Source organism: Puma concolor, chromosome A2 (assembly GCF_028749965.1).
Source record: "Puma concolor isolate L17-30 chromosome A2, mPumCon1.1.hap2, whole genome shotgun sequence".
Taxonomy (NCBI): domain Eukaryota; kingdom Metazoa; phylum Chordata; class Mammalia; order Carnivora; family Felidae; genus Puma; species Puma concolor.
This window is the reverse complement of record NC_141668.1, coordinates 82,685,304-82,707,365: the sequence shown is the minus strand read 5'-3', so window position 1 is coordinate 82,707,365 and position 22,062 is coordinate 82,685,304. Positions and strand designations below refer to the sequence as shown.

The following is a 22,062-nucleotide window of genomic DNA, read 5'->3' as shown; positions in this document are numbered from 1 at the left end:
TTATTCATGAAAATATTTTTTCTCCAAAATACAGAGATATTTTTCAGAATAATACTTATTTAATAAAGCTTCACTCTACCTCAAATCAGAGGCCAAAAAACTTCCTGTAAAGAGCTATATAGTAAAGGTTTTTGGGCTTTGTAGGTCATATGGTCTCTGTTATAAGTACTCAACTTTGTGGTTATAGGATGGAAACATCCACAGATTCTAGGTAAACACATGGGTGTGGCAGTTTTCAAATAAAATTTTATTTACAGAAGAGGTGGGAGACCAGATTTGGTCTCCAGACTGTAGTTTGCCAAACTTCTGCTTTAAATCGTCATCAGGTTCAAAGACATACTCTATCTTCAGGTTAAAATCATATACTCCAAACTTACAACATTCAAAGTGAGTAATGTATTAAGGTAAAAAGTTATTTACTTATGTTATGAGTAGCTTGAACAAACTAAGGTTTTCTTTATCATGATTACTGAGAAGTACACATACTGAATAAACATTTAAAACTAAGCAATAAATACATAAGTAAATTTTCCCTCATTTACTTAGTTTTAAAATGTAGTGTTTGTGCATTCTAGAGAAAGAGAAATGTACAGAGAAATACTTCAATTGTCCAACCAGTGTCGTAACAAGTATGAATTCCTTTCCTTTGGAATGTTACTCATGATGAAATTTTTGCATTTTGGGAGCTTATAAATTCAAGTATATGGAACTGAGAATTCATAAACTAGCATGTATTATTTCCAGTGCTTTAGTTATGTTTATAACAGTTTTGTCCTCTGAAATTACAAAAATATAATTTATATATCCTTATACATATAAAGAAGATTTGAACTGATATTCCAAACTTAAATGATTATGGAATGAATTTGGAACAGCTAAACTTGGATTTTGTGGACGAAATTATCTTCCTTATCCACATACATAAAATCTTTATTTTCTTTTTTCCCCCTTCAGAAAATGAGTGGTTTTTCTCTTCCTTCTTGAAACTCACTCCTTAACTTTTCTCTATATTGTCTCCCACAAACTCTTTCTCTTGCTTCATCAATTAGCTTCACATTTTCTTCTTTATGGCTTCTTCCCTTCAACCTATAAACATGACTAAGTCACATTTTTTCTTAAGTCAAAAAAACCTGGAAGTTCTCTCTACTCTTGTCTCTCTCTGTTGACCTCTTTCTCACTCAAACCTTTAGGTAAAATACACGGCACTAGCTGTTTCTAATTCCCCACAGCCTCATTCATCAGCTAACCTATTGTTAGATGGCTCCTAGCTTAACCATTCCACTGAGCACATTCTCACTGGACACTAGGTACTTATGTTCTAAAAATTTCAAAGTTTTCACTTTGTCTTATAGAATTTGTCTTCTAATTTTTCCTGGGATGTGGGTTTTCGCCTTGCTTCTAGGCTTTGCTCAAAATCACTTCTTATTTGGGCCGCCTGGGTGGCGCAGTCGGTTAAGCGTCCAACTTCAGCCAGGTCACGATCTCGCGGTCTGTGAGTTCGAGCCCCGCGTCAGGCTCTGGGCTGATGGCTCAGAGCCTGGAGCCTGTTTCTGATTCTGTGTGTCTCCTTCTCTCTCTGCCCCTCCCCCATTCATGCTCTGTCTCTCTCTGTCCCAAAAATAAATACACGTTGGAAAAAAAAATTAAAAAAAAATCACTTCTTATTTAGTCATTCTCCAAGGTAACCTACACAGTTGGAGGTACCATGACATTGTGACTAAGGGTCTAGACTTGAAAATAGAGTATCTGGTCTGAAACTCAAACTCATTTCACAGGCTATGTAATACTGTGAAAGTAACTCAATCTCTTTGTGCTTCAGTTTCTCTATCTATTAATTGGGGACAACAATACCAGGTATTTCATAAGACTCTTGCAAGGATTAAAAGTATTAAAATATGTAAAATTCACAGAACAGTGCCAGGAACACCGTAAGTGATATTGAAGAATGACTGCTGCTATACTATTCTTACTTTTATTACCTCCATGAATTTAATTACTACCTCTTTGCTGATGTCTCTCACATATCTCTTACCATTCCAAATCTTTCCTTTGAATTCTATATTCCTGAACATACATACACCACAGGAAAGCTCTACCTAAATGCTTTACCGAAGACCTCGGTTCAACATGGCCAAAAATGAATTCAACATCTTCTAAACTTTGTATTCCTCCCTGTGTTCTTTAAATCATTGTTATTGCACCACCTACTACCAAAACACCCAAAGAACATGTCAATCATTATGACTGCTTCTCTTGTATCTCACAAATTAAATGCACAGCGTCTTCTCTTATAAAAATGAAAAGCTTTTTTTTTTTTTTTTTTTCCCCATTCCTACTACTATTGTTCAGTTCTGGTCAAAAGTCTTCCATGTGACTACTGAAATACCTTCTTAAACAGTCTTCGTGACACCCACTTATCCTCAAAGCTTACAAACAAGATTCAAGAGTAATGTGTCTAAAAGTTTGTCTAAGGTGTTCTCATTGGCTTATAAATAAAGTGAAATGGTTCCTTGATCTGTGTACTCATTTGTGTATCCTCATTCCAGCCACAGATCTACACATACCACATTGTTTCTCATCCCCATCACATATGCTCATCCTATTCTCTCTGGTAGTTAACTTCTACTTATCCATTAAGACCTAGCTCACATGTCACCTCTGCCTTGAATATTTTCCTGATTGTCTATCATGCAACCTCCATAGCCAACCTTTTGGGTGACAGTTTTTCTTTTCTCGTAGTTTCTTTTTTTTTAATGTTCATTTTATGATTTTGAGAGAGAGCGAGCAAGCGAGCAAGCGAGCAAGCAGGGGAGGAGCAGAGAGCAAAAGGGAGACACAGACTCTGAAACAGGCTCCAGGCTCTGGGCTATCAGCACAGAGCCCGATGTGGGTCTTGAAGTCACAAACTGTGAGATCATGACCTGAGCCAAAGTCAGACACTTAACCGACAGCCACCCAGGTACCCCATCTTTTCTCATCTTCCAACATAACTTTTATTATATTTATTATATATACAATATACTCAACAATATAATTATCAGTTTACATTCTTGTGTTCACTTTAAGACTATAGGCTTCTAAAGGGCTAAGGCCTTTATTCATTACCAATTAAGGTATCCTCTGTGTATTTTTTATTTAAAATTGTTTTTCAATGTTTTATTTTATTAAAATTTTTTTAACATCTATTTATTTTTGAGAGCCAGAGAGAGACAAAGCGTGACTGGGGAGGAGCAGAGAGAGAGGGAGACACAGAATCTGAAGCAGGCTCCAGGCTCTGAGCTGTCAGCACAGAGCCTGATGTTGGGCTCAAACCCACAAACTGTGAGATCACGACCTGAGCTGAAGTTGGACACTCAACCGACTAAGCCACCCAGGCACCCTTTCTCTGAGTATTTATTGAGCTCAAAACACTAATTGCAGACACTTTAAACAGAGAGGAGACCAGAAAGTTGAAAAAGTATTCATTTCACCTGAGAAGTTACATAGCCTTCAGGATTCTGAATAATAACAGAGGGCATGTGAAAATCCCATTGCTATTATGTGTATGAGGCAGCCACATGTACATTATTTGACCTTGAATATAAAGGCACACTGAGTTAATGCTGCATCACATAATATGAAAGCTTATGTCCCTAACACCTCAATGATTACCAGCTTCTGTCTTTCTCCCCACCTCCACATACTATATTCTTAATACAATAACTAAAACAATCATTTTTTTTTAAATTTTTTTAACGTTTATTTATTTTTGAGACAGAGAGAGACAGAGCATGAACGGGGGAAGGTCAGAGAGAGAGGGAGACACAGAATCTGGAACAGGCTCCAGGCTCTGAGCTGTCAGCACAGAGCCCAACGCGGGGCTCAAACTCACGGACCGCGAGATCATGACCTGAGCCGAAGTCGGACGCTTAACCGACTGAGCCACCCAGGCACCCCTAAAACAATCATTTTAAAACCGAATTTTGATCATGTCATGGCTCCACTGGAAACAACCCAATGGCTATCTATTTAATTCAGAGCAAACACCACAGCCTTTAATAAGAGCCTAAAAGCCCTGCATGAGCGGGTCCTTTACCTTACTTTTTGACTCATAGTGTCTTATTCTCCCTACTGCTCATTTCTCTCTGGCCACACTGCCCTTCATTCTGGTGTTCCTTGAATATATCAGGTGCATCGCATCTCAAGGGCCTTTACACTTACTGTTCCTACTGTCTAGAAAGTTCTCCAACGCTGCCATATGGCCTACTACCTCAGTTCTTTCAAGTCCTTTTTCAAATGTCACTTAGTGAACTTCTTAGTAAGACTTTCTATGAACACCCTTTTAAAATTGCAACCTCCCCTTGCAGGTAATCTCTCTTGTATTTGTCTTCTTATCATCATCTGATACATTAAATATGGTTCTTATTTAGTTGTATTACTATTATTTTCATGATTCTCATTATCTTCCTCTGTTCTTCAGAATACCCATTCTATGAAAACAAGACATATTGGGTGCTCTTTAGATAAATTGCAAAATAATTAATGATTAATAATTAATTGCAAAATAATTAATTATTTTAGTCAAAAACCTAAGAAAATGAAGTGGAATGCTCTAGGTTTTCTATCTACATTGCTCAAATGATTGAGGACTCTTATTTTGTTTTTTTTTTTTTGTTTTTGTTTTTTTTTTTTAAATTTTTTTTTTTTCAACGTTTATTTATTTTTGGGACAGAGAGAGACAGAGCATGAACGGGGGAGGGGCAGAGAGAGAGGGAGACACAGAATCGGAAACAGGCTCCAGGCTCTGAGCCATCAGCCCAGAGCCTGACGCGGGGCTCGAACTCCCGGACCGCGAGATCGTGACCTGGCTGAAGTCGGACGCTTAACCGACTGCGCCACCCAGGTGCCCCTGAGGACTCTTATTTTGATATAGTCCTCTTCTACCAACAGGCATAGAGTAGAAGCCTTGAAGGGCAATTGACAATGAAAATACACTGATGCATATATTGTATAATAAGGATTCTTGGTATCCTTAATATATAATATATATATATATATATATATAACATATATTATAAAAATATATTTATATTTAATGTATGTTTATATTTAGTTATATATTTTTATAAAATAAAACTTTTATAAATTTTTATATATTTTATATTATATATTTTATATTTTATGACTACATTTTATATATTTTATATTTACATTTTATATTTATATTTAACATGTTATATTTATAATATATATTATAAAAATATATATTTTTATATATATGTATATATACATATCAAGCAGTATCAAGCAGTATAAGGGTCATTTTTCAGGTGTCATATTCTAGAATCTCTGCTATATAAGGTTTTCCATGTGCTCCATGTCCCAGGGCATCTGAAACTGTATTTAGCATTCCAATTTAAGAAGGCTGTGTGGTTTAGTAGAAAGAACATAGACAGCTGGATTTGAGATGACTTTACTAGCAGTCAGTAACCAGGAAAGGTATTAAACATTCTGTGTTTCAATTATGTCACATGTAAATCATGTCAAATAAAACGGTACAATCTATAAAATGCACATAGCAAATCGCTCGGTACTTAGACAATGATTAAATGTGAAGCATCTCAGCTATGGAGTCAGGAATATCTGAGTCCAAACCTTGGGTCTGTCACAGATTTTGTTTATGGCCTATACCTCTCTCACATTCCACATTTTTAAGATCAGGTTGATTACTTCTAATGTGCATTTGTGAGATATAAAAACAAAAGGTAAGTCACCTACCCACTATTGCAGCTCCTGTGGTCAGTAGATGCACACAGAATGGACTTACCTATAAAGCCTCTTCTATTAAATCTTTTCCCTCAGGATATTATAGTAACTGATGCACATCTTAACTAACTAGGTCATTGAGTCTAGGGAAAATACTTCCTTATTAAGTACCTACACAACAGGCTTTCAATAAACATTTATGGAATTCATAAAATGTACAGAGATTGTGTTTCTTGCGTGGAATTTAAGAAAGCAGGAGACCATAAAGTGCATCTTTGAGAAAACAGCAGTAATCCAGTCTGGAACTAGGTAATTGAATTTCTAGATGCTTTCTAGAAATTCAGCTATGTAGCATTTCAAAAACTTCATTTGAGCAAAATTTTTATCTACCTCAATATGTGGTTTCCAGATAACTTGAGAGGGCTGAGTCTGAATTTGCAGACAGAAGTTCCAGACTCAAAAATTTTGGTTCCAGAAAAGGAATACACACACACACACACACACACACACACACACACACACACACACAGTTTTTTACAATCCAAATTTTTTACAAAGCTTATGGTCTGACTGCAAAGCAATGACTTATGGATTGTAGTGTCTGTGATGGATCTTGATGGCTACTGTCAGGTGTAGTCTAAAAGCACTTCCATATGAGGAAATAAATGGAGTGGATAAACTTAAATATATTATACAATGGTCAAGATTTGATAATAAAATAACTATCTGTCCATAGTAACTACCATCTATACATAAATGGTCTTTAAAAAAATTCTAAAAGCTTCAAAAATAGACTCTAAAATTTAGGACTTTTAAAAAACCCTCAGAGGACACACAAAGTTATTCTGCTTTGTGTATTAAGCATACACATCCATCTTTTTAAGAAGGTAGCAATTTTGTGCTTTGTTCTAGCTTGTGAATAAATCAATATATATTGCTATGTATACAGAAACCAAGTATTATATTATTATTACATCTAATGCAGAGTAAATTCAAAATTTCAAATATCACTATACATCAGTCATGGAAATCTGAAAAACAGGGACTAAAATTTGGGGAAAGGAGAAGCAGATTATATTAACAATATGAGAAAGAAGCTTATAATTGAACATTGATGGATGCAGCATGTCAAAATGATTTGGAAAGGATTTCCAAATGAGGCAGATTATGGTGAGTTCCAAATTAGAAACAGAACATACTAAGGGAAGAAAACCACTGATGAAAGAATTACTTCTCTGTCTTCTGAAGCCATTCAACCAGAGGAGCTATAGAATATTCCCAGGTCCTCTCCTGCCAAGTGAGTTATGATGGAATTTAAAAATCAAGTTCACATCAGATTTGTGGAATGGAAAATATTTTAGTAGCAAATCAACAATGTATTTTAGAGCAATAGGCTATAACATTTTTGGACAGATGTTTATTCTTATGACGTCATGAAAATTTAGGGGAATTTTCCTGTCTCTGAATGCCTTACTATATTATCTCTAAAAGCCTTTGTTGAGTGCCTTCCTCTGTAATAACTATCCCAGGAAACTGGGATTTATAAATTTAATCATCTTCCAGGATGTATTATATAATTTTGGACCAAAAACATGTGATACTTTTAGTTTCACAGTAGACTAGAAAAAAAAAAGGCATCAAAAGTCAATGTGCTGTACATTTGGAATCTATAGTTGATGACTTCATTGATTCACTTTCTATCTACTATGCACGTATTAACTTCTCTCTGGGTCCAAAGACAGGTGTCTAACATTTATTTCCCTAATTCAATTTGCAACCTTCTTTTCACTATGGAACATTTTGCTAGAATTCACCAATATCTATTTCCTTTTAACCAAATTTCATTCTATTTTCATAATTCTACTTTTGTGAAAATTGAGTTCAAAGCCCACATTAGCATCAACAATGCTTTATCTGCCTTCACTAATTGCTTCATGCCCTTGACTGTGCCAATGTACAAGCAGATTTCTAGACTTGCATAAAAAGATTAGCCAGTAACTGCCTCTACAGTATTCCTTATGTGTAATTTAAATGCTAGGGTGCTGAGGTGGCTCAGTGGTTGGGCATCTGACTCTTGATTTCGGGTCATGATCTCACGGTTCATGAGTTTGAGCCCCATATCAGGCTCTGTGCTGACAGTGAGGGGCCTGCTTGGAATTCTCTCTCTTCCTCTCTCTCTGCCCCTCCCCCATTCATGAGCATGCATGTTCTCTCAAAATAAACAAACTTAAAAAAAAAAAACAGATTTTAAATGCTTCCTATTCTTACATCTACAAAAGCAGCCCAACTGATTCCTCTCTCATTTAGATCATAATAAAAATATAACCTCTATCAGTCAATCCACCTAAAAGGACAAACAGATGCCTTTCTTTTATTTCCAGTGGGCAATAATGGGACCCCTATGTTGAATTTTCATATGTGATTCAACTGCTTTATCAAACAAATGTTGCTGGTGTTGTTTTAATTCTATTATCCATATGTCTAAGATATACATGTTAATGGTGTTTGAATTTGTTATTTTTCTAGAACATTACCTTGGGTGATACAATTTAAGACTATCATTTTGACATGATACTAAAACCATGAAACTATGAGTACCTCCTGAATAAAAATCCAATTGTCAGAATCCAAGTTTATTTTATACACACACACACACACACACACACACACACACACACACACACATATACATATATGTAATTTATTTACATGTGTAGGCACTTTATATTTGATATATATACATATGTATATATATTTACATGCCTATTTATATACATTTGAACATTTTAAATATACACATAGGTTTTTATAGCATTTATAAATTGTATATACATAGAAATCAATGTGTGTATTTAAAAATATTTATATGTATATAAATCACACACAATAAACAAATCCACTCTTTAAATAACACATATATAGCATAATAGACTAATTCATTTTTAAATACCAATAAATCATCATCTATTTACTATCACACACCATATGCAAGACAGCATGGTGTGAATTCGCAGCTATGAATTACCTCCTCTTTTCTTGTGTCACGTCCTTTCTGCACAAACCAGATAACTTTGGCTTGCAACGATCGTGGGGTACATTCCAGCAAAGTACTGTTGTTCTCTATGCCATAGGCCAGTCGCTCTTCAGTCTTATCCAAAGCATCCCCTACAATATACATGTTAATATTAACCTTAAGACTTAAATTTTACCAGTAATATGTTTAAAAGATTATTTATATCTTTGCAGCAAAGTATCTTTCATTACTTACTGCTAATTTCTATGCACAGTCACTTAAAGTAGTTATTTAGAGACAATGGCATACCAAAATCTAGGCTTTAAAAAGGTAGTGCAGGCTATGGAGAGGACCAGAAGGAAGTAACTGGGAGTGTGGGTCCAAAGGACAGGCAGTCAGTCAGAAAGTACGTCAGTGTTAAATGCATGGAGAATCAGTGACAATATCCACTGATAAAGCAGGCAAGAGAAGGGGGGCACCAAACATTCATGTAAGACACAGGATAAACAAAATTCATGGTAACAAACAAAAATAGAAGGCAGAAATTGAGGTGATACAGCATTACATAAACACAAGCTTGAGTGAGATTTTGTCAAGGGATTGCACTTTATCTAGATATTGGGTTCCTGCATTAAGAAAACAGTACAAAACTGAACTACAGACTTCATGACCCACAGCTTCTTGATTATAATCTGTATCTTGGTCCAGAGAGGCTCTCACTGGACTTGAACTCTAATGTGCATATGGGCAAGTACACTTAACTGCAGTGGGGAATAAAACCAAGTGGACATATTCACTGGTGTTTTAACCAGTATCAAATTTATTAACCACAACCTGGGATTTTTTCCCTTATGCTGGAGTCCTCCTCACTTTCAAAACTGACCCCTAAGTCTTCCTAGATGAAGATCTTACCTTCCTCCAGACAATGTTCTCAGAGGCTTACATTCTGAACCAAACCCTCAGTCAGCCTTGGGTCTAGCGAACTGAGGCTGTGTAACCTCTGCACTGTGCATAAGCAATGCTGGTCTCCCAGTCATGATTCTTCATCTCTCTGTCACCTCCTGGTAAAACTGGTGATGCAAATCACAGCCTGTTCCAACCACCAACATGGTGTGAGGAGTCAAGAGCGTAGTTTTCTGTGTTGTCTGACTTCCTTACATTTGCTGGAGTTGCAATTTCCTCTCATCCTTTACTCATCAGACCACCTATTACCTTCCCTCAGAAACTCACATATGCACCATCAGCCTGAGCTCTAGGCTTCCTTACTCTAGTGGAAGAGTTAAAGCTTTTCATTTTGTTTTATCCCAAAGCTTAGTGGTGACTTGATATAAGCTGGATCACTCTTGAAAAGATTATTGTAGGTTATGTAACATGGTAAAGATATTCCCAGGGTTGGTTGAGATGGAGACAGAGGTCCTACAAATCACTGTGGCAGAATCTTTTCTAAGATTCCCCTGTTGTGAGGTCCAACAGCAAGGTTTCGTGGTGGCATACAGAACTTACTTTCCTAAGTAATTAAAAATTCTATGTCCACATATAGTTAAAAATTTTGTTTTACAATTCCACTATGTGGAAGAAAAAAGGAATACTTGCAGTAACACTGTTCTAGTACATATCAATCACAAAGAAAGTAAAGACCCTTTTAAAGAGTTTCCAGTGTCTCTTCACCGTACACCCTGAGTAACCCATAGCAATTGATTTTCTATGGATTACCGACAAACTGCTGTCCAAAGCATTGCTGAGCTGCGTTGCCATGCCGAACATCTTGTCTGCGGAACCGCCTGGAAGAAAGTAAATGTGCTGAGGAGATGTTCAGATTTCAATTTTCCAGACTTTAAAATACAGCCAACCACATAAAAGATACAAGTAGTATTCTGCTACTGAAAAAAATTGATCAGTCATACAAAACAAGGGTAAAATTCAAGTTTCATAGTTTCCCATATTTTCATTGAATGTTATTCAATGGATAAGATCTACATTCAACTTCTCTTTAAGTGTCCATGTAAGTTTGAATTCTGGATCCTGAAACAATTATTATTTTTTTAAAGTTCGTTTTTTTTTTTTTTTTTTTTTTTTTTTTTTTTTTTTTTTTTTTTTTTCAGAAAGAGAGAGCAGGGGAGAGGCAGAGAGAGAGAGAGAGGGAAAGAGAGAATCCCAAGCAGGCTCCATTGCTGTCAGCACAGAACCTGATGCAGGGTTCAAACTCATGAACCATGAGATCATGACCTGAGCTGGAAACAAGAGTCAGATGCTTAACCAATTGAGCCACCCAGGAACCCCCTCCAACAATAATTAAAGAAAGCTCTCTTTATGTTTTGTTAAAAATCTAGTGCCACAAGAATTCTTCTGTTTCACATGGGTGTTTTGGGTGGTAGGGAAGGTATGCCAAAAAGACAATGGGATTTGAGGCAGACTATTTGAATAAAAAATCATAAAACTCCTTCATATAATGGAAATGCATACAAAAAAGGTAAGGGTAATTGAACCCAAATATTTTGTTCGATTCTCATCATAATCACATAGCAAAAATATACTTAATAAAAAGAGATACACTAATAATATATTCAACTTACTCTTTTATTCAGATATTATGTGTAGAGATTATTTGCCTCTATTCAATGTGATTGTGTGTTATACATATTTGATAGGCTGTCTTTCAAAACTGCCTATTAGATTTAGGATCACTTCTGGTGTATTGTCATATTTTATAGATTGCTTATAAATATAATAAAAAAAATAACATTCTTTATCCCTGGAGAAAAAGTTTATAATACAGATCTTGTTTTAAATTTGCAAGCACCTTTCTGAGGGATTAAACAATAGAAATTATTATTAGTACTGAAATTCTAAACTCAAAATTCTCAGTATATTTAGATTAGAGATAAAAATAGAAGTATTACATAAAGGCAAAAAATACCACTTGCTTTTCTAAATCATGGCATTTCTTCAAGATTGAGGGAAAAACAGAAGGCAAAGCAGAAGTTTCACCACAGAGGGAGATGGCGAGGCTTCCAAAGTGACAATGAGATGCTTTAACCATATGCAATGATGAAATTTGAAAAAGGAACCAGATTCAAATCCCAATGCCATCACTCACGTGTTGTTTGATCTTATACATATCTTGTCTGTTTCTTGGTTCTTTCTGTCCCCTTTGTAAAATGAAATTTATCTAAATGACATCTAAAATCTAGTCCAGTCTCATTTTTTTTTTTTTTTTTTTTTCATTCTAGGCTCTCCTCACTGCTCCAAATGATGATAATGGAACATCATTTCAAGAGATGGAGTGCTTTCTCACATATAAGTTCAAATCTTAGTTAACTTAAATAATAATAATACTTAAAAAAAACTGGTTTAGGGGCACCTGAGTAGCTCAGTTGGTTAAGCATCCAACTTTTGATTTTGGCTCAGGTCATGATCTCACAGTTTGTGGGATCTAGGTTCGAGCCCTGTTGGGCTCTGCGCTAACAATGGGAAACCTGCTTGGGATTCTTTCTCCCTCCTCCTTCTGCTCCTCCCCTATGAGCACGTGCATGTGCTCTTTTAGAAAACAAAACAGAAAAACAATGGCTTAAGTATTTCCTTATATTATAAGCTAAAGCAGATGAATATTTCCAATCAATTTTTAGAATTATGACCTGTGTGCAAAAGCATGCTGTTTCAAAATCGAGATTGTAGAAGAATTTATCTTAAAAACATGGTATTTTATAAAGATTAAAACTGCTGTATGAATCATTCTATTGATTTAAATTGAAAAAACAACTTGACAAAAAAGGAGCTAAAATTAAAAGTTTTACGCTTCTTTATCGTGTTACACTAGCATGTACACAGCTATGTATAACTGAGAGCAGATCTGGGTAAGAATTATACCACTGTTGTTGATCTCTCACTCCATTAAGTATTGTTTTGGTCCTGGGAATGTAAAGTCTACTGAGCATTAAAGAATAATGGAGCAGGGGTAAATCTGTGAAATGGGAAATAGTTTCTACTTTGAAGAAATGTTGTATCAGGTTTATTACACAAATGATGTGAGAGTGAGGGGAGATGGAATCGGATAGTTCTAGATAAGAGATGTGGATAAGAAGCATGCAAAAGTTTTGTTTAAATTCACTGAAAGAGAATGCATTTTAAAAAAAGGTATCACATCCCCCAACAAGGTTTCAGTTCATTTTATGCTATCTTAATATAACTGTCTTTTATTTCAGGGTTTTAAAAAGACTATAAGTGTTCAGGACTTTTAGAAAGGTTAATCAAAGTGGCCTTTTATTCTCAAAGTCACATATTTTTCTTATATCTCTTGCCACTTAGAAACTTTTTAAGAGAACACCGGAAATAGACAAAATGCGAGAGCAAGGGGAAGTAAAAGATTTAGCTCTATAACTTATAGTGTATTTTGGAAGACTATTTTAAACAAGTGGTTTGGATTGTGAATTAATGTTTTTTCTCTGTTGACTCATTTTCACTCTGTGAACAGAAAAGTATTTATTTTAATGACTAGTTTTCGATTTCTGCTGCTCGTCAGGTCTGAAGCAAAAACGAGCTGCTATAAAAGCAAACTATTTTCCCTTAGTGTGCTGGAGCCTATCCAAAATGTTCTCCTCCAGGGGTGGATGATGGTTCAAAAGAATCTGACACCATGGAAAGATCTCCATTACATGTCACTGAACTGAACTAATTCATTTATGAGCACAGCTCCTGACTCAAACATTGTGCTCCTTCCTAAGATTTTGCCCCTTCATTTAACTTGTACTAAATAACTTTTTGTCCACCCTTTATAAATATATCATCAAGCTTGTGGATATCTACTCTAATAAGATGCACCATGTATCAAGAAATATTTAGCTTTGGAAACTGCTCAGTTAGAATTCATCACCCCTACTGCATGTTATTACAATAACAAAATACAAAACTTGTAATTCATAAGTATTTGATTCAAGTCTTGCAAACATTGTTATTGTTGCTAATAACAATAAAATAATTAATTGTATTATTTTTGGTGAAATGACCTTTCCACCCTTCAAACCAGCTACTTTACTCCTAACCTATGGAAATACATGGTTTTCCGTGACCATTCTATGCCTTTTATATAAATTCCCTTTAACTAGACTCATATTTCTAACTACAAGACTGAGCTCAAAGGTTATTTTGAAAATCAAATACTATATAATGGATATTGCACTTAGTTCAGTACCTTATGCGTGGTAAGTGCTCAGTAGTGACCTGCTATCATTCTTATTTCCAATTCCATTCTCCACTTTAGGTTCTGATCCTGCAGCCAAGGAGTACTGACTTCTTCTTCATACTCCTCGCACATAGTACAGTAGTTAGCATAATGGGTGAATAAATCATTGAACAGTATTTTTACGTAGTAACATGGCTATATTCCTTAACAAGAGTTTTTAAATATTAATAAGCATTTGTACAAGATCAATTAATTTGCTCACTGTTTTTTTTTTTTTTAACTTTTACCTATTTTTGAGAGACAGAGAGAGAGCATGAATGAGGGAGGAACAGAGAGAGGGGAGACACAGAATCTGAAACAGGCTCCAGGCTCTGAGCTGTCAGCACAGAGCCTGACATGGGGCTCGAACCCACGACCACGAGATCATGACCTGAGCTGAAGTCAGACGCTTAACCAACTAAGCCACCCAGGTGCTCCTTGCTCAGTTCTTTAAAATGGTTGGTAAGTTTAGTTTACAAATGTCCCCTCAAAGTTTCTTTTCACTATGTGTTTATTACGTACTTTCATTAAGTATATAATGATTTCATTAAGTATATAATATATAACATTGGAGTGAATGTTAATGTAACCAATGTCAAGTTAACAAAACTTCTGAATTAGTGGCTACATTTATTAAAAATGAGATTCTACTATATATGTGAACTTATAAAAATAACAACTATATTAAGGTGGGTTAGATTTTTAAAAAGGTTTGAAGTAACCCACAGTGGAAGAATCAAAATTACTGAAATTAATAAAAATTAATTTTCAGTAAGGAAACTATACACAATCCTATGTTTTTGCTTTATATTGTCTTCTGTCACTTGACTAGGAGAAAAAAAAATTGCTTATTCTATAATAAATAAAAATATCTTCCTTTATGTTGTCCCCCAAAGAATGAACAATTTCATACGGCTCAAGTGAGGGAAGATCTCCAACCTTCAAAATACTTTCTGGACTTCAAGATTTCCTGTTCAAAGTATACCGGGATTTACCTTCTCTTACAAGTGGCAATGACCTCGCTGAATTGTAGACATTAGAGTTTGGAAGTCTTTAAGTACCTTTCATTTGTGTTGACTTAAATCACACATTTCATTAATTATACAGGTCATGCATTTGCCTAGGAGTTAAAATATTCACTTTCAAAATGAAATAAATGAAGACCAGCTGGTTGAGAGGACACGGGGCGAATGCAGGATGTATTTTAGAATTTATTTATTTATTTTTCTTTTAAGTCTTTGAATCCCTCATGTGTGGTGCCTTGCCATTTCCACATTTTAAGTTTATCCAAACTGGTTTCATGTCTTGCAGGAAAACCGTCAGGCGGGAGAAGAGTCGATTCAAACATGAGTAAAGAAAAAGGACTCAGCAGCATGCTCCACTCCAATCTCCACACAGTAATTGACAGGAGTTATTTTCAGGGAAAATTCAACTTTCAAAGCTTGTATTATGAACAAAACATTACTATGACGGATTTTTTAAACAAAAATAACATGGGTATTTTCATGGAACGTGTGCAAAAAGAAAAATATTTTAAGAAATATTATGGGTTTTCTAAACAAGGTAAATATCCCTTCGAGGACTCTCTCACCTTTTTGCATGAGTGCCCGTTGGGTAATACCGGGAACAGGATATGCCATCCCAGGCACAGTATGGGTCTCGAGCCAGGCAGCAATCCGCACAAGCACTTCCATACATGTCGCACTGATGGAATCTCACTTGGGCCACGGCAGAAGCAGATCCGATATACAGCTGTTGCTAGAGACATCAAAGAACAGAGAGGCCACTAGTAGAAACGGACAGAACTTTCAGTGATCTTCACCTCTGTGAATATTCATTTAAATTACTGCAGTTACTGAGGATGGATAATGGAACACCGAAACTTCCATTTTTTCTAAGATGGGAAATACTCCTACAGACCTGGAAGCTCGAGCAACAAAACTGCTTAACTGAGCTTGACAAAATCTTAGGAAGCTGACTCTTCTTTTGTTACCTAAATAGAAAGACTCATCAATTAACGCTGTAGGCCTTTTTAAAAGACCTGGGGGAACGTCCAATAACAGACTGGATAAGTAAATGCTCTTTTGTTGTTGCATCTTTTTTTTTTTTTAATTTTCTTAATGTTTTTTTAAATTTATTTTTGGGAGAGAGAGAGAGAGAGAGAGAGAGAGAGAGAGAGAGAGAATGAATGAATATGACTGTGAGAGGGGCAGAGAGAGACAGTGCGACAAAGAATCTGAACCAGGCTCCAGTCTCTGAGCTGTCAGCAGAGAGCCCGATGTGGGGCTCGAACTCACAAACTGCGAGATCATGACCTGAGCCGAAGGCAGATGCTCAACCGACTGAGCCACCAGGCGCATATTTTCATGTTTCATATTTTAAACTGAGATGTAATTAACAAATAACATTATATTAGTTTCAGTGTATACATAATGATTCCATATTTGCATATTGGGAAATGATCAACATAATAAGTCTGGTTAACACTCTACAACACACAGGTAGAATTGTTCTTGTGTGGTGAAAACTTTTCAAATAAGTATTAGGGTTTTTATTTAGTATAATCACCATGGCATACATTACATCCCCAGGTCTTCCTTTGTAACTGGAAGTTTGTACCTTAGGATCACCTGCACATTTTGCCCACTTCCCATCCCCTGCCTCTGGGAGCTGCCAAACTGTCCTATTCATGAATTCGTTTTCTGTTGTTGCTTTGTGTGTTTTAATTCCACATATCAGTAGGTTTGTATGGTTTTTGTATTTCTTCGACTTATTTCACTTAGCATAATGCCCTCAAGGTCCATTCACATTGTCACAAATGGAAGGATTTCCTTCTTTTTTGTGGCTGAATAATGTTCCAATATTCCACATATATACATCATTTTCTCTATCCATTCATCCATTGATGGCACTTAAGGTTGTTTCCATGTCTTGGCCATGGTAAATAATACTGCAATAAACATGGGTGCAGATGGCTTCCAGAGTGAGTACTTTGTTTCCTTTGGATAAATACCCAGAAATGACACTGCTTAATCATATGCTGGTTCTATTTTTAATAAATTGAGGAAACTCTGCACTGTTTTCCATATTGGCTGTAGCAATCTACACTCCAACCAATAGTGCACATTAACACTAAACATTTAAAAGAGTAACGAAGATACATACAGAGAGAATGACATGGAATCAACTGTAAGATCTGTTGTGAAGTAAATACAAGTAGCAGAGCAATGAACGTTGCATGTTCTTGTTCGCCTAAACATAAAAGGTTATTTATAAATAAATTTGAGGGAATATATGTACCAACTACTTCTGGAAAAAGTTTCACCAGTAACTGGTTCTAGTAAAGCGGAGAGGCGTTTGTGTTTCACTGCACATTCTTTTGTGTTACCATCATTACCGTTATTTTTGCCCTTAAAAATGTTAACAAAAAAATTACAGAATAACATCCTATCATGATTATAGAGGTAAATCTACTCTCATGTACTTTCCTCCAATAAGAGAAAATAAAGAAACCTATTACATGTAAACCACTATGTATTTTTACTAGAATACAACTGTAACTTGTTTATGTATAAACACATGTACTTATGCTCTTCATTCTTGCCTTTATTCACATATAGAACACAAACACATACACACAACTTACTCTCTTTGAAGAAATCTCCATAGAAATAATAGGAACTGGATCCTGCAAGACATTTTTTAAAGTTGTTATTAAAGAAACATAGGAATATACCTTAATATGGTTGCAATCATCTGAACTCCTATTAGGTATGTGAGTGGTTCTATGCTAGTCCATAGCTTTCATTTTAGCAAATCAATAGGAAAACATAATTACATTAAAATATAGCTTTCTTTAAAAAAAATCTTTTTAATGGAGTAGAACAGATATGTAAGATGAAAAAAGTAGTGGCTAATCTAAGTAGCTTACCATTTGTTTCTGAAATGTAATTTTTGTATTTGGGTTTGAATATTAGTCTTGTTTGGGAAACCCAAATATCTCTAAATAAAATAATAAAGGCACAGCATTCTTTCTTACAATTTGAACCAGTAGAAGTGAAACAGTTATGTCTTTCAATTGGTGTTATTATTAGGAAACCATGTGACCTTTAATTGTTTTAATCCAAGTCTATCAGAATACTTTTCTGTTGGGAGTTATTGTGGTCAAACACTATGAACCCAGGATGCTCTGAGAAAGATGAATAACTTCATTGCCTCAGAAGTGCACCAGAGGAAAGAAAATCTATCACAACGTTTTGAGAGCCTGTGTGTTATTTTACGGTTGGTGATTAAAACTAGAGGGTCTCTAATGAGTACCACAACTCAGAAGGGTTCTGCAAGCAGACAAGCAAGAGGCAGGTGAGATCTACACGATGGATGATTATCCTTCAAAGAATTATTTTTTGAAAGAGAAAATTTGATCCCGTGTCAATATTTTTTTCAATATTTTAAACTATAGAACACTTTATTAATGCATACATGCACTTATTTATTCATTCAAGTGATAATGTTTTTTAGTGTTGATATAAACAAGATACTGTGGGGGAAGGCTCCTAATATAGTAGCTATGGTCACTATTGTGAAATGAAATCTTACAGAGAAATCCAATATGCAAGATAGACAAAAACATAGCTGCTCTGGTTGAGATAGGAACATGGTCAGTTTTGGGTGCAGCTATGGGGAATCTAATCTCTAGACAGCTAAGATGAAATGAACTGTTTTTTATCAATAAAAATATTTTCATACATATTCATTACATACACATACAGTCAATCTTAATAATTTACAGACTTTTTTTTTTTTTTTTTTGCAAATTTTCTGAATTGCTTAAATTTATTTGTAATCCCTTCATTAATACTTATGGTATCCTGTGGTCATTCATGGACATGTGCAGGCACACAGAAGCAATACATTTTAGTTGCCTTATAAGTATGACCCCAACAGAGGTCAATCATTGCAACACTCTGCCTTCTTGTTTCAGCTTTTGTATTGTAAACAAGTGTCCTTTCGATGGTCTATTTCGTGCTTTGTGTTGGCAATTGTGATGTTTAAAACAGCCTTTATGCAAAGTGTTGAAGCACTGTATAGTGTTTCTAAGCTTCCAAAGGCTGTGATGTGCATTGTGGGAAAATACATGTGTTAAATAAGATTTGTTCAGGCATGAGTTATAGTGCTGTGGAACAAAGTTCAATGTTAGTTAATAAACTATATGTGAAATAAAGTGTCTTTAAATAAAAACACAAAAAGAACAATGCTGTATATTGATCAGTTGACAAAACTGTTGTGACTAGAGGCCCACAGGAACGTAACCTTCTATTTCCCATAGGAGCATCAGTCAGTATTCACTAATTTAGTGTTCATGGTGATTCTAAAGACCATAACTGCCTTAAATATTGAGACTTGAGTCTGTGTGTGTGTGTGTGTGTGTGTGTGTGTATGCATACAATTGCTTTTGTCATGTCTAATCCTTCCATTATCATTTTGCAGTTTTCTCTTTTTTAGTAAATTCTTTGTGTAATTGCTATGTTATAATAAAAGGCGATATGCTTATCATATCCCAACGTGCACAATATGAAACCTACTGCTTTGTCTGTGTTGACAGTACATTTGTAAAATGAGACCCTGCGATAATGATTCTGGAATTCGTATGTGGTATGTGTTATTTCTTTAAGTCACAGTTCATGCTAGCTAGGTTAATATTAGCATTTTCATTTGAAAAGTCTACAATAATCAAACAGATGCATCAGGATTTTAAACCATTTCTCTCTTCAGATTCACTCTGAATTCACAACATACCTGTTAGAAGAAAAATAAAAGTGAGCCAGCATCTTTAATATTTGCAACTCATTGGCAATTGTTAATACATAAATGTTGGCTATTTCATTTCATTTTATTTTTTTACTAAAAATACCTTGAATATCTGAAGTTCTTCTAGAATTACTTCTTCCATTGATTCTGTTTCTTGGTTATAAATCGTGATTACTTTCAGTACAATTCCATTATCTGTAAGAAAGCAAAAGAAGAGATAAACCAGAAGCTTATCACAATCTGGTTTTCAAACAATTAAAAACCATGCAGCACCTATGAATTTGAATAAGATTTGAGATCTAGATGTATTAAAATTTTACTCATTGTTAGTTAAAACAATATGACCACTCATACATTCATATTTTAAAATGGCAAAAAAATAAAAATAAAAAGGGCAAAAAAAACTGTATGTCTGGCTAAGAAATAAGACCAAATAATATGTAATTATTTTTCAAATAATGTGATTCAGAAACTCAATTAAAGACTGAGAAACCAAAATATATTAATATATATACAATTATATCTGGTACTATATTACATATATATACACTTTTAATAAGAAAAATGTCAGTATATACTACCGAGAGAACAGCATAAGTCCTCCCGTACTAATCATTTAACTTCTGTAATTATGAATAATTTTATAAATTTAAATTCATAATTTAAAATTTCACCTAATTTTTATTATACTTGATATTCTGAGCTTGTTCTTTCCAATAAAAATTTTAATAAGACACTAATTTGCTTGTAAGAATAATGTGGTGTAGTGCTAAAAATAGCTCAGGAAAATAAGCACTTTGAAGGTGCTGGTCTAAGAATTTCTATGGTATGTAAGCAGTTTGTTTAAAAATTACCAAATCATGAGGGTGGGTTAATAAAATTTGATTAAAATAAAATGAGTAAAAATTACCTATATAATACATGAAAAGGAATCCAAACTATAATTTTTAAGCCAAGAATACATAGCACCTTAAAATTATTATATCAAGCAAAACACAAAGATGAAACTCAAATTATTAATTTGCAACTAGTGACTTGCAATAAAGACCCTTCCTATATACAGTATTTTATACACACCCATACAATATTAAAGCACAGGGAAAAATCATTATCATTTGTGAGATTTTCCAATGTACTCACCACACATTCATCAAATATCTTCTTTTGTGTTGAAAAGCTGTGGCTCAATATGATGGTATCTTTGAGTTAAAAATCATTTACATGATAGCATAAATATTTATCTGATATTTCTGGAATTCTCTCAAATAGCTTTGGTCAATCTAACAAGAAAGTATTTCTAAAAACAGTCTTGGACTGATATACTGTTTATGACCGGTACTTTTCCAGGTCATAAATATGTTAAAAATAACATACCTTTTCCCATGATTAATTTTTATCAAATATTTTTCTTACTTATGACTCTTGAAAAGAAAAAGCTCTATTAATGTCACTATGAGTGAATTCATGGCCAAGTAATTTGAAGTCTGTTAAAGAAATGTGACACTTTGTTAATCTTGAATCTGCAGTGCAGAGAATATCATGAACATTAACCTCCTAAAATAAGGATAAAATACAGCCTACACCAGAGATCAATTTCTGCAAATCAGATGAAGGTTTCCTTACTGAAATCTTTACTTTTTAAAAAAGTGTGAGTGGGGGCGCCTGGGTGGCGCAGTCGGTTAAGCGTCCGACTTCAGCCAGGTCACGATCTCGCGGTCCGTGAGTTCGAGCCCCGCGTCGGGCTCTGGGCTGATAGCTCAGAGCCTGGAGCCTGTTTCTGATTCTGTGTCTCCCTCTCTCTCTGCCCCTCTCCCGTTCATGCTATGTCTCTCTCTGTCCCAAAAATAAAATAAACGTTGAAAAAAAAAAAATTTAAAAAAAAAATAAAAAAGTGTGAGTGGAGAGGCCCAAGCACCAATATTAGTATCATATTCTGGTTCCTGATCTAAGTATATGCAATGTCTCTGTAGAATTATGTCTGTGATTAAAGTTACGTATGGTAGGATGCTTACTCTTCTAAATACCAACTGCTATAGCAATGATTATAATGTATATAAAAAAAAAGAAATGATAATTTAAAAGATTTTTTAAATGTCTATAGATTTTTAAAGTACTTGACAGAATTTTTATCTATTATCCAGATGCCAAAAGGTTCAAAGATTTCAAATTCTTTTCCACAAGCTATATGTATGGAATTGAAGTTATATATTTATTTGAAAATGTCCCTTTTCAGCATATTTATTGTTTTATTAATGCAGGATATTATAGCTTTGCTCTA

At 34.8% G+C, this 22,062-nt stretch overlaps 1 protein-coding gene across 1 annotated transcript in view; it reads right to left on the bottom strand.

The window, feature by feature from the left end:
• SEMA3E (semaphorin 3E) overlaps nt 1–22,062 on the bottom strand; it is a 244,988-nt gene that overhangs the window by 13,811 nt on the left and 209,115 nt on the right. Inside the window, exons 12-16 of the mRNA XM_025929642.2 lie at nt 19,888–19,979; nt 17,623–17,664; nt 15,568–15,734; nt 10,472–10,539; nt 8,771–8,910 (exon numbers count right to left, since the gene is read on the bottom strand). Of these exons, the coding sequence (XP_025785427.1) occupies nt 8,771–8,910; nt 10,472–10,539; nt 15,568–15,734; nt 17,623–17,664; nt 19,888–19,979 (509 nt within the window). The remainder of the gene's footprint in view (nt 1–8,770; nt 8,911–10,471; nt 10,540–15,567; nt 15,735–17,622; nt 17,665–19,887; nt 19,980–22,062) is intronic.